Raw genomic sequence first — 12,286 nt, 5'->3', positions numbered from 1 at the left:
AGGGCTTTGCAGTCTTGACTGAAGCTGTTCCCATACCACACGGCTATACATTGAGTCAATACACTTTTTATGGCCCCTGAATAGAAAGTTTTCAGGATTGCTGGTGAGACATTCAGAGCGAGACAATTGTCCTGGCACCATGATGTTAGTTTCTCTACCTCATCCAAGTATGCGGTCTCATTATTGTTGTGCATTAGGCCCAGAACCACAGTATCATCAGCAAATTTGATTATAGATGTGGAGCAACAGTCATGTGTGTAGAGAGAGTAGAGCAGGGGACTCAGCACACACCCCTGTGGGGCTCCTACGTTCAGGGTAATGGAGTTGGTGGTGAACTAGTCTACTTTCACCACTTGTATAATCTCTACCTGTCAGGCATTTTCTCTGTCGGGTAAAATATCAGTCACTATCATTCAGTCTTTTTTGTGTTGGTGGGTTTCCAGGTTGCCACACTTGCAATGGACAGCACTCTGTTGAAATACAGCGCAAAGGACTATTTCTTTAAGGCTGCTCTCTGTCACTTCTGTGTGGACATGCTGAATGCTAAGGTATGAACCACATCTTTAAAGAAGCTGATGGAAAACAGCTGTCGTTTGCAGCTCCCTTTCAAATTCCTTGTCCTTGATGCCATCCTTATAGCTTGCTGTCCAGAAGTATGAGGAAATGTTTCCAGCCTTTTCAGATTCACGTGAATGCAAATTGGTGAAGGTAAGGCTGGATCTCAGCACAAAAAATGATCAAAGCAACGACAACAACAAAAACATTAAATGTGTTCTACATTTTGAACATTTCATTGCTTATACTGAGGATTTGAACCCCTAACCCTAGGTGTTTTGTTTAAATGTAGAATTCATTTTATTCTTTATTTACTCTGTTAATTTATTCCTATTTATGAATATGTTTAATTTTTTTTTTAAAGTATTCCATACAACTTCTTGGCTTATCAAAGGTTTTTTTAATAGTGTAAAATATAATTTTTACAATACTAATTTTTAGTATTTTTAGCTTGTAAAAACATGTTATTTTCCTCAATCTTGAGGTGAATCATTAAAGGTACACTTTGTAAGATATTTGCAGTAAAATATCCAAAAACCCTAGGCTTAACCCTAGGCTAGTGTTATATATTTTGTCCAGCTAATTACTAACAATATCTCTAATGTTTTCAACTACTTGAAAATCATGAGAAAATTCCTATTCTAAAAAGTGACACGGGGCAGTACAGTCGCCTGTCAATGATGTTAGTTACCCTTTGTTACTGCCTTTACCGACGTAGAAACCACATGACAACAGTTTCGTGGACAAATGCGGAAGTAGCTTTGTGACAAACTTCAACAAGAAAGAGATGCCTATCTCGCTTGTGTTTTACTCGACAGGTGAGTTGTTTTGATTCGTATCTTTACAGAAAACGTATGCTATTATAACGATCAACAATATTAGTATCATGGGGCATACACGCCAAATTTGGGGCATCGCATTTCCAGACCTGTGCGAGGACGCATCTGATCCATAGTCTGATCGCGTCTTTGCATTATGTAATCTACTCACGCAAATCGTTGAACTCGCGTTAAATCCATGATTTATCTTTCCGTCTGATTGATGGCCATCAGCGGTTGGGTAGAAGACAACAAATCCCATCATTCCACGCTCCTCCTTAGCATCATCAAACCACGCGATTGTTTTGGAAGTGCGTCCTCTAGTGGCAGTTCCTACAACCTGTACCTTTAATTGACAAAGCAAACCAGTTTTACACTAAACCAGTTTTGTAAACTTTGCCCTGAAGGCATGCTTCTAGATTGGCTTTTTGTAATTTTGAATTCAGTAAAAAAGATGATACCTGCTGAGAGTGTTTATTCTCATTTGTCTAAAATAATCATGTCAGTAAAGTAAAAGAATTGTGAACAAACCATTCTGTCTGTGGAGTGTGTTGGGTAACAGCAACACACTGTGGTTCTGACCGAGGGATGATGGATGGATATATGTTTAAAATGAGCCTGTTTCATTTTTTTTACAGAAACTTTTAGATGCCTTTGAGGAACAGAACGTGGATGCCTATACTGATGCTGTAAGACAAGCACTTGCTTGCCCTATCTGTTGCTTATAAAATCTCTTAAACAATATTCATGTCACTGGAAGCATAGTTTCACCATAGCTTCCTAGTTTCACTAAAAACGTGTTAAGCAACTTACATGAAATGCCTGTCACATAAGACAAGCTCTTTCTCTTTCAGGTAAAGGAGTATGATACCATCTCACGACTGGATCAGTGGCTCACCACCATGCTGCTTCGTATCAAGAAATCCTTACAAGATGATGAAAGTGACCTTCGCTAAGATCCTCTTCCTCACCTGTGCCCCTTTGCCACTTGCTCTGCCTCGTGCCTTTAACACCGTGACTTCAGTATGATGGTCGGCTATCGCCATCTCTCGCTCCCTTTTACCACCAACTCAACTCTCAGTGCCTTAACGTCCTTGCTTTACCTCTCTCTTTCTATGACACGGCCGTACCGCCAAACCTCAGAGAACACTAAAGAAAGGAAGGCTGTTGTTTGAATGAGATTTGAGGGATTGTGGCTTGAAAGCCGAAACCAGCCTCAGTTGTATCATTGGGTGCTGTGCACACCGAGCTTCAGAACCGCCTTGTGCTCTGGCTGAGAAAATGCTACTGAGCTCAAAAAGCCTTCGTTCATTCTGTTCAATTCTTTAGTTCAATTTTATTCTTATCGGAAATACCATACCTTGTATGTCTGCCTATTTTTTGCTAGCTGATTCCTGCATGGACTAATCTTGAATAATTATTTTAAAATCTCTACCAGTTTTTTTTATTTTTTTATTTTTTTTTGACATATGGAGAAGAAAAAGAGTAAAATAAGGACTGATTCAATCTATACAGTGTGATTGTTTTTTTTTTTTTGACTCCCCAAAATGGGAGAAACAAGGCCTGTTGCCATCTTTTTTTTGCAATAGGATAAAATTGTTTTTAATTCATTGGTAATTATATAATACAGTTAGTCTTGCTGTGAATTAATTGTTCCAATAATTAATGCTATGAATTCATTTATAAAGCTAACAAAACTGAAGTTAGCCTTTTTAATATTCAAAGAATATTAACAACAAAAGTTTATTTCTCTGTTAAATAAAGGACTAAAACCAAACCCTACATTGGTTAGAGCTTTGCAAGGCACTTTAATAAAGCTTAATCTTTTAAATCTCATGTAAATCAATTACACTCTAAACACAAGTTAAAGCTGGGGTTTTATTTTAGAAATAAAGCCTACTTTTTCATTTGGAGTTTCTGCTTCTTTTTTTGCTAGTTATTGATAATGGAGATGATTAGTAGAAATTTGCACGAGCCAGCTTTTAATGTTCTTTGACACGCTCTTAAATGGTGCACTCGGGTTCATAAATTTCAGAACTCATTGTGAGCTTGTTGGTCCTCATTATCAACATGTAGACTTAAACCATTGGTACTTGGTATTTATAAATCCATTTAGGGTCTATTGTCTATGGTCTATCTTGATCGTGAAATGCATCACAGTATGACAAGGGGCGTAACATTTCCATCACATTCTTGAGGCATTCACCCAATCACAAAGCACTGGATAACTGACCAATCAGAGCACACCTCGCTTTTCAGACCGATGAGAATTGTAAAAAAAAAAAAAAAAAAAATTTGACGTGTTTCAGAAGGCGAAACAATAATGTACAGTATGTGGAAAATATATATTTTTTTAACTTTAAACCACATAAACACATTGCATTACACCAAATACACAAATAATGTTATTTTTAGCAAACAAAATATGACTTCTTTTAAATATGTATTTAAATGGTGTTTGTTAATTTGTAACATTTAAGAAAAATATGCAGCTGCACATTGGCCGGGACATTTCTGAAAATAGTTTTTAGTCTCAAAATTTCCTAAATAAATAAGGGTTCATATGTCACTGTTTGGTGGATTTTGAACTAAACAGATTTGTTGAGAAAAGTTAAAAGATCAGTTAGGTGATCATTGAAGGATTAGAATGAAAAACATTAGAAAATGAATTTATTATTTTTGTTTTCAGTCTTATTAGGACACAATAAAATGTCATGTTTTTATTTTTGTTTTCTATTATTTTTGTTTTAATATTTGTAATCCCCCAGGACATGCTGCCCCTTTGGGGGCTATAAACTGAGTTAAAACAGTATGTCTGTTAAAACATCTTAGCAACGTTGTTGCAAATAAATGCAAATATAATGTATCGTATTTCTTGTTTCATAGACACATGGAAAAAATGGCCCTTTGCACAGTGTGATAAATGCTAAAAGTCTGGAAGCGCAGGTTTAAGGTGGCACTCATGCCTCATCACAAAGGGGCAAACCAAATTGACATTTACTAAGTCTAGGAGCAGTTTAAAAAAGAGACCACAGAAAAATTTGTCGAATTTGTTTGCCAAGACACCATCTCCGGAAAAGGCTTCACACAGCTGGCCCAACATTTGGTCAACACAGCAGGAAAATTGCAAAAATGGAGTCAGTGAGATGCTACCACATCCAACAACAGTGTCAAGAAATGTTGAAATGAGGGCTCAGAGTCAACGTAGACATGTTGTGGACGAAATCACTGCAACAATATGGAAGATTGGAGGCGCAGTTGCAGCATATCGTGGACTATAACATATCGTAAAACCATGACCAGAGTTGGGTATAATGCGTCACTGTAATTTTATTGATTTTGGTAAGGCAGTAAAGTAGTGCGTTACATTTTAAATTGATGTTATTTGAATCTGTTACTTATGCCAATGGAATTAAGTTACTTAAGTTACAAATGCAGTGTTAAAAATTATGAAGTAAAAAACATGTTTTGCTCATCAGTATATGCCCTGTAAAAAAAAAATCACTGGAGAATGTGCGCTAAAATGCAGTCTTACTAAATTTAGATGCAGTGGAAGGTCGTAGGGGCGAGCGGGGTCGAAAGTAACGTGGGACGAAAGTAACAAAGCGATTTTCTCCGAGCCTCTTTCTGCATTTGCATTCCCAGCTATGACAGCATATTCAGCATGCAATCCTTGACGGAGCTGAGAAATATCATGTGATTTCCTCATCGTTTCAGGAAGTTAGGTCCGTAAAACTGTTTTTGAGTACAAAAAGTAAATTGTTGAAGCTGTAATTTTTTTTTATTAGTCGTGTTGTTTTTCTTGTTTCATGTGTCACAGTAATGATCAATCTACAGGTTATTTAGTGCTTTAACGCATCCTAAAGTTTGCATTTTCAATTTTTTTTCAAATATAAAATTAAATCAAGTTCCTGTCGGGACGAAAGTAACAATTGTTACTTTTGTCCCGCTACAGTCACAAAAAGTATTTATTTTGTTCCAGTGCAAGCTATTCTGTGAATTTCTGTGTCTTGCATTATTTCTTACAAATGTTTATGTCATATTATACCAAAAAAAAAAAAAAACGTCTGAGTGAGGGTCAGAAAGACAGACAGAGGTCTGGTTTTATCCAGATGTTTTTGAGAGGGCGTTTCTGGACATAGAGGAACATCACATTTATATTTAGGTTTTAGCCTATCTTAGCCTTTACACTTCCACCTGTGAATTTGCAGTGTTTCCAGATGTTTTAATGCACATTTTCAATTCATGCATAAAAACAACTGGATAGAAACATAAATAGGCCTACTGTTACATTATGATTAGAGTTTTTTTTTATTATGCTAATGTGATTAAATTTTTAAATTGTGCATTCTGTAGATTTTTTTTTAATTATATAAAAATACATTGAAATTTACAATAAAAAATACAGTCAGGTTTTAAGACATCTGATGAAACTTAAATTTAAAATGAAAATATGAAAATGTAATGTAATAATTGTTTTGCAAAGATAAAGGACAAAATATGTTTGCAGTTACTTATTAACAAGGCCACAATCAGGTATACTTAAGAAAAATAAGACTAACAGAAAAAAATCTAGCTTATATTGTTGTGTTACTTTTGACCCACCTGTGTGTTACTTTCGTCCCAACCCATGGGGTCAAAAGTAACAATGTTCAACTTATGTTCAAAGTGAAATTATACTGAAGTCTTTCTACATTTCTACAGAATACCACCTGAGTAAGATACATTGATCTTTTATTTAATGTTGTAAATAAATACTTGTGAATATTTTTTCAATCAAAATACAGTTGTGGTGATCTTTATAAGAATAGCCAAGAGTATTGCAAATATACATTTATTAAGTAACATACAAAACAAGTTGTATTTCCCTACAACGAGCCCAGGCCCAGTCTCATTGTATTAACCACTCCAGCTTTATTTTCTAACTACATGGGACCTGGGTTACATACGCTCATGATCTTAATTCACCTCTGGGTTCATCCAATGCGGCACACAGGACAGCAACACACTGAACGCCAATGACACTATGGGATATAGGAAAACATTGCAATCAAATAACTTTGTGGACTATCACTCATCAATTCTCTTCAACTCTTCGTGGAATGAGACGTTTATTTCATATTGTTGATTGAGTTAGAAGACGAATGGTGTTTAAATTGACTTTGGTTTATTTGTTGGTTTTTGTACCTGTATGTACATATGTATGTATGTACATATACACTGGTAAATTAAGATACATAGATCATTTGTGTTGTGAAGAGTATTTTATCAGTACATGTAAAAAATCTGATCAACCCCTCAGAGTAACAGCTTTAAAGAAATGAGGTGTAACAACATATGTAAGACGCACTGGACTTTAAGTCGCATTTATTTTGAACCAAGAACCCAAAGAAAACATTACCGTCTAGAGCCGCGAGAGGGCGCTCTATGTTTTCAGGGGTAGACTACAGGAGCACTGAGCAGCATAGAGCGCCCTCTCGTGGCTGTAGACGGTAATGTTTTCTCTTGGATCATGTCAAATTAATTTTGATAAATAAGTCGCACCTGACTGTAAGTGGCGGGACCAGCCAAACTATGAAAAAAAGTGAGACTTATAGTCCGGAAAATACGGTAAGTAGAATGAGATCTTTATTTCACATTGTAAACTGCTTCAGTGATTTAAATGGGAGTTTGTCTGAACTCTGGCTAGACTGAAATGAAAATGTTCCAAATGTTCTTTCCTCTCTGTAAATTCAAATGTTAGTAACTTACAAGTTTGTTATTAAATTTACATTGAATAAAACATCAGATGTATTAAAACAATTTTATGGCATGACACCCATATCTTGGTATTTAAGTAAAAAGTCGGGTTTTTATGTGTAGTTAATCGATTATACTATTACTTTGCCCATCACCCATTATAGATCAAATGCATTTACTTACACATGTTTGAGAATCGAGACATTTCCTGATATAGTTAACACATTTGGAAATATTTTGAAAAAAAATAAAAGAAAACATATGTTTGTATCAGTTTGTATCACATTTGTCAATGAACATCGAAGCAAAGAGTTATATGAAATAACTTATGATAAAATAAAAAAATTGCGTCTCTCGCGAGTTGTTTATTTTTTATTTATACTTTTTATTAAAGCTGCGGTAGGTAACTTTTGACGTTCTAGCGGTTAATAAACAGAACTGCTTGCGTCTTGCGGAAGAACATCGTAGCCGGAACTACTTCTCTCTGTTTATGTCTATGAAGAATCACAAAGGTACTGGGTTACTCCGCCGCGGTATCCCCGAAGCAATCTAAAATAGTCTGAATATAAACACTTATTATAGGTGCACCCTAGTGATTCAGGACAAGCTAAAAACACGGTTTGGAAAATGGATTCATGGTGCACTCGCTTATTATATACATTTTTCTACATTTTGAACACAAACAAAGTTACGGACCACAGCTCTGATTGGTTGTTTCTTACCGGGAGCGGTCCGTAACTGCAAATGGCAATAGGACTCTGGGAGGAGCCAGAGGAGCTTGATTTTTCCACAGATTATCTGTCTCATATTCTACTGTCAGGACATAATGACAGGTTTAACAAATATGTAAAAAATATATTTTTACAAAAGTTACCTACTGCAGCTTTAAGGTCCCCAAATGTCTTAGCTGAAAAGCCCCAATCATAGACAGAGAGGTGCTGATGTAATAAAGGTGGAGTCGACTTAGTGCTTTTGCTTGGTAAGAAACAGAGTGCACAGTGGTTTACTTTTGTTCTGACGATCAGTTTGGACGTTAATAGACGCTCACATGGTAAGTCCAGTTATCTAATTATTTTGGCGGAAACTATGCTTTAGTTATACAAGTTAATTTGTTAGTTTTCCATAAAAATACAAAATTAGTGCAGTTTCTAAACGTCTCCTTGTTTTAAAGGAGTAGTTTAGTTTTAGGAATTATCTGGAAAAAATAGACTGTGCCTCAAGTGCATTGCCTTCTTGGACTTGCATGTACAAATAGGTAGTCTAGCTAGGTAAGGTGTTAAAAAATTAATAATGCTGCATTTTATATTATGTGTACTTTTAACAAAACAGTAAGTGAAGCAGCAGGCATCATTCCACCATGATTATTTCAAACTGTCCTTTACGTTTAATTTGGAAATCAAAACATAATTTTCTTATTTGTTGAATTTTTGGGAAGCATGTTTAATATTTCAATCAACTAATAATTCAAGACAGGTAGAAATCTTAGCTGATTACTATGGCTGATACATGTTATACAAATATGAAGGCTTTGGGATACAGCTACAATCTGCCTTTTAAAAAAAATCTGCATTATCAATCACAAATGAGGCAAAGATTATGTTTTGCTGTATACTACAAATCAGGGTATAGGGTTTGAACTTCATAGATCATATGCCAGATCATATAACTTTCTGAATATACCTCCAGAAGTTCAATGATCCATCTTGTATGGAAATAGATCACAGCGCACACTTTCTCTCAGGGACTGTATATTTTCTTTCCCTGAGCTCAACGCAGTGTCCTAATGTAGACTATAAACTTTGCTGTTTAATTAATCACCCAAGACTAGATGTTCTAATAAATTAAAATGTTGTTTAATTTTAGATCCACATACAAAAATTATGTCTGGTGATTATGCAAACAATAAAAACATGCTAGTTGTATTAATACATTTTCTGTATGGTGATATTGGCATTGACAGCTCTATCTCAGGTTCAGTAAGATTTTATATGAGGAATAGTACACTCAAAAATGAAATGTTGTTCCACGCTTGATTGACTGACTTCTCGGAAACATGAAGGATAATATTTGGAAAAATGTATTTGTTTCTTAAACATGAAGTTGAATTAAAAAAAAATATATATATTTTATTTTCTCAGTGAACTGCACCTTAACTGTCAGCCTTTTCGTGACAGACAGCATTCTTCACACACACAAGCCACATGAATTTCTTAAAGGAAGCTATCTACTGTTATCTGGTATGATAAAGAATGTGTTTTATGTAAACATTTGAACTGTTTAACTGTCACTTTGTGAACTCACTAGCATTACTGTTTCTTGTGTCTATAGGCTCACAGCTCAACTTGACATCAGTGGGTATCTAATAAAAGAAACTGAATTCAGTGGAAGAGGCATGTTGTTATTCTTATAAAAAACACATATATGATCAGCTACAGTAACATTGATTCCACAAGAACAAATTAAGAGACAGAACGGTGCTTAAAGTACATTCTTTGTGAATCCCCACCACTTCCTGTAAAGAGCAACATCCTTACTTGTTTCTCAAGAGTGCACTTCTCTTAACAGAGTTGTTGTAAAATGAAAAAGAAGCATTTGAAATTACTCGTCATAGCACTAGCTAGCAGCTTTTGCCTGTTCTTTTTCTTTTCCAAACTAAAGGATGTGGAACACAAACAAAGAGACCTGGCCAAGATCACTTCATTTCCAGATACAACTACAACTGTAGTTATCAGCAATACCAAAAAGAAAACCAAAAGTGTTATGCCATATGAACTTCCACCCCTTACAATTTCTGAGACTTTCAGAAAAGACATTCCCAAAAATGGTGCTTTCTGGAACCGGAAGCTTCATTCTCTCCTCAGGCAGTTTGATTCCACTGCCAATCAAACAGAGAAAGACCCACATGACAAGTTTCTCTGTCAGCCTGAGAGTTTTGAGTTGATAAAAACCAACATTCAAGATGTCCATTTGTACCCTCCACTTTATGAAGACTTCCTTAGAGGCATGGAGTGTCGAGACCCACCGCTTCTTATCAATCAGCCTGACAAGTGCGCATCAGAGAATGAAGAGGATCAAATTTTCCTCCTTTTTGTGATCAAATCTATCCCAAGGAACTTCGAGAGGCGGCAAGCAATCCGAGAGACCTGGGGAAGAGGAGGCTTGTATGAAAAAAGACTTCAGGTACGAACTGTCTTTCTGCTGGGCCGATCATCTGCGGATGATCCCAATCTCGATAAACTGGTTTCATTTGAAGCCCAGCAGTTTCAAGACCTTCTCGTATGGGATTTTCAGGACTCTTTTTACAACCTTACTCTAAAAGAGCATGTGTTCTTCAAGTGGATGCTTGATAACTGTCCACACGTATCTTTCGTTTTTAAGGGTGACGATGATGTTTTTGCTAACACTCAAGCAATTCTGAATCATCTAAAGACTCTGGAGCCTGAACAGGTCACGGCATTGTACACGGGGCAGATCATTTTTAATGCCAACCCATTACGGGACCCTAAAATAAAATATTATGTTCCTCAGTCATTCTATGAAGGTCCTTACCCTCCTTATGCTGGTGGCGGTGGATTCCTATTTTCTGGAAACCTTCTTCCATCTCTTTACCAAGTCTCCTTTTACATACCCTTCTTCCCTATTGATGATGTCTACAACGGGATGTGCTTCAAGGCACTTGGAATCACTGCAACGCAAAACGACGGATTCAAGACCTTTGACATTCGGGAAGAAGATCGAGAGAACCCCTGTGTACACAAAGACCTGTTCCTGGTGCACCAACGTGACCCTGGCCAGACTATAAGACTGTGGAGAAATATGCACAGCACCATGCTGACCTGCTGATATTTGTAAACTATTAAACACCATTATGTTCAGCTGTTATGGTTGATTAAACCCTTGTCGGAAAAGAACAAGCTGGTGAAATTTTCTGGGGGCAAAATGGGGCGAGTACAGAGCATTAAAGTACCTCTTAAGAGACCCCAACACCATCATATCTTATGTTTCTGTACAATTGACAATCCGTGAGGTTTACTCTAGGTTTAATTTGTACAGGTTATCTAACAAAGTTGGGTGGGGTTAAGTCATCATGCTCATGTCATTCCAAACTCGTACAAAACAAGTTTTGCTTGGAAAACATATTTAGAAGTGTGTGTTAGATGTTTTTGTTCTTATGAAAATGAATAGAATCCAAATCTTTACACCCCCCCCCCCCCAACAGAAATAGTGAAGTGGCTTGTTGTTGTATGGTGAATGAATCATGATTTAAAATGTGCTATTTTATTCACTCTCTCTCCAAAAAAAAAAAAAAGCATGTAAACACAAACCTTAAAATGATACAGGGATAGTTTACCCCGAAAGTAGAAATCATGTACTCTACTTGGTGAAAGTCAATGGCTACCATTCTTAAAAATGCCCCATTTTGTGGTTCACAGAAGGAAGCCTTATAGGTTTTAAATTAAATGAAGACAAGATAATTTTCTTACGTTTTGTGTAAACTATCCCTTTATATAAAAAGCCAAACTAGCTACATTTACATTGCGAAGTGAAATGATGAGTGGCCATGTATCATGACTCATACTCAGAATTTGTGCTCTGTATTTAACCCATCTTAGTGTACGCACACAGTAGTAAATATACACCTGGAGCAGTGGGCAGCCATATTCCAGCTTTATTCGGTGCCTTGCTCAAGGGTCTTACTTCAGTCACTGTATTAAGGGTGTAAGAGAGCACTGGTTATTCAAATCTCAAGTCTTTGTGCACCTGACTTTCAATTCCCAGCAACATAAATTTCCGCAAAGATGTTCATAATGTTTTCTACAAAAATGTCTGTCGTGTTTGCGTTTATGCAGCGCATAAGATTAGACCTATTTTTTTTCCATTCTTTACAATATGTTAGGTGTTCAATTTGAGAAAGACAGACACACTATTTAACAAGTTTGATCACGTTTTGGAAGCTTTTATCTATCTATCTATCTATCTGAATATATATATATATATATATATATATATATATATATATATATATATATATATATATATATATATATATATATATATATATATATATATATATATATATATATATTATCAAGCATCAGGCTTATGAGAATAGATAAAATTAATCAAGGTGAATGAAAAAAAAAAGATTAAAAAAAAATATTTCAATGCATTTG

General features: G+C 35.8%; 2 protein-coding genes across 3 annotated transcripts; both read left to right on the top strand.

Moving 5' to 3' along the window:
* The first annotated feature begins 458 nt into the window (after positions 1-458).
* LOC113061781 (alpha-soluble NSF attachment protein-like) lies at positions 459-2,718 on the top strand. Its single transcript, XM_026231216.1, has 4 exons — positions 459-548; positions 640-708; positions 2,012-2,062; positions 2,228-2,718. The coding sequence occupies exons 1-4, from the start codon at positions 459-461 to the stop codon at positions 2,327-2,329; spliced, it is 312 nt and encodes a 103-aa protein (XP_026087001.1). The 3' UTR covers positions 2,330-2,718.
* Positions 2,719-8,103: 5,385 nt separating this feature from the next.
* Positions 8,104-12,083, top strand: LOC113061773 (N-acetyllactosaminide beta-1,3-N-acetylglucosaminyltransferase 2-like). 2 transcript variants are annotated; one of them, XM_026231205.1, is made up of 3 exons: positions 8,104-8,163; positions 9,251-9,349; positions 9,441-12,083. In XM_026231205.1, the coding sequence occupies exon 3, from the start codon at positions 9,690-9,692 to the stop codon at positions 10,953-10,955; it is 1,266 nt and encodes a 421-aa protein (XP_026086990.1). In that variant the 5' UTR covers positions 8,104-8,163; positions 9,251-9,349; positions 9,441-9,689; the 3' UTR covers positions 10,956-12,083. The 2 variants fall into 2 exon arrangements, with proteins under 2 accessions (XP_026086990.1, XP_026086991.1); XM_026231206.1 differs by lacking the exon at positions 9,251-9,349.
* Positions 12,084-12,286: the final 203 nt, after the last annotated feature.

This window comes from Carassius auratus, chromosome 43 (assembly GCF_003368295.1).
Source record: "Carassius auratus strain Wakin chromosome 43, ASM336829v1, whole genome shotgun sequence".
Classification (NCBI taxonomy): Eukaryota; Metazoa; Chordata; class Actinopteri; order Cypriniformes; family Cyprinidae; genus Carassius; species Carassius auratus.
Note: the sequence above shows the minus strand (reverse complement) of the source record. Positions and strands in the feature narration are given on the sequence as shown.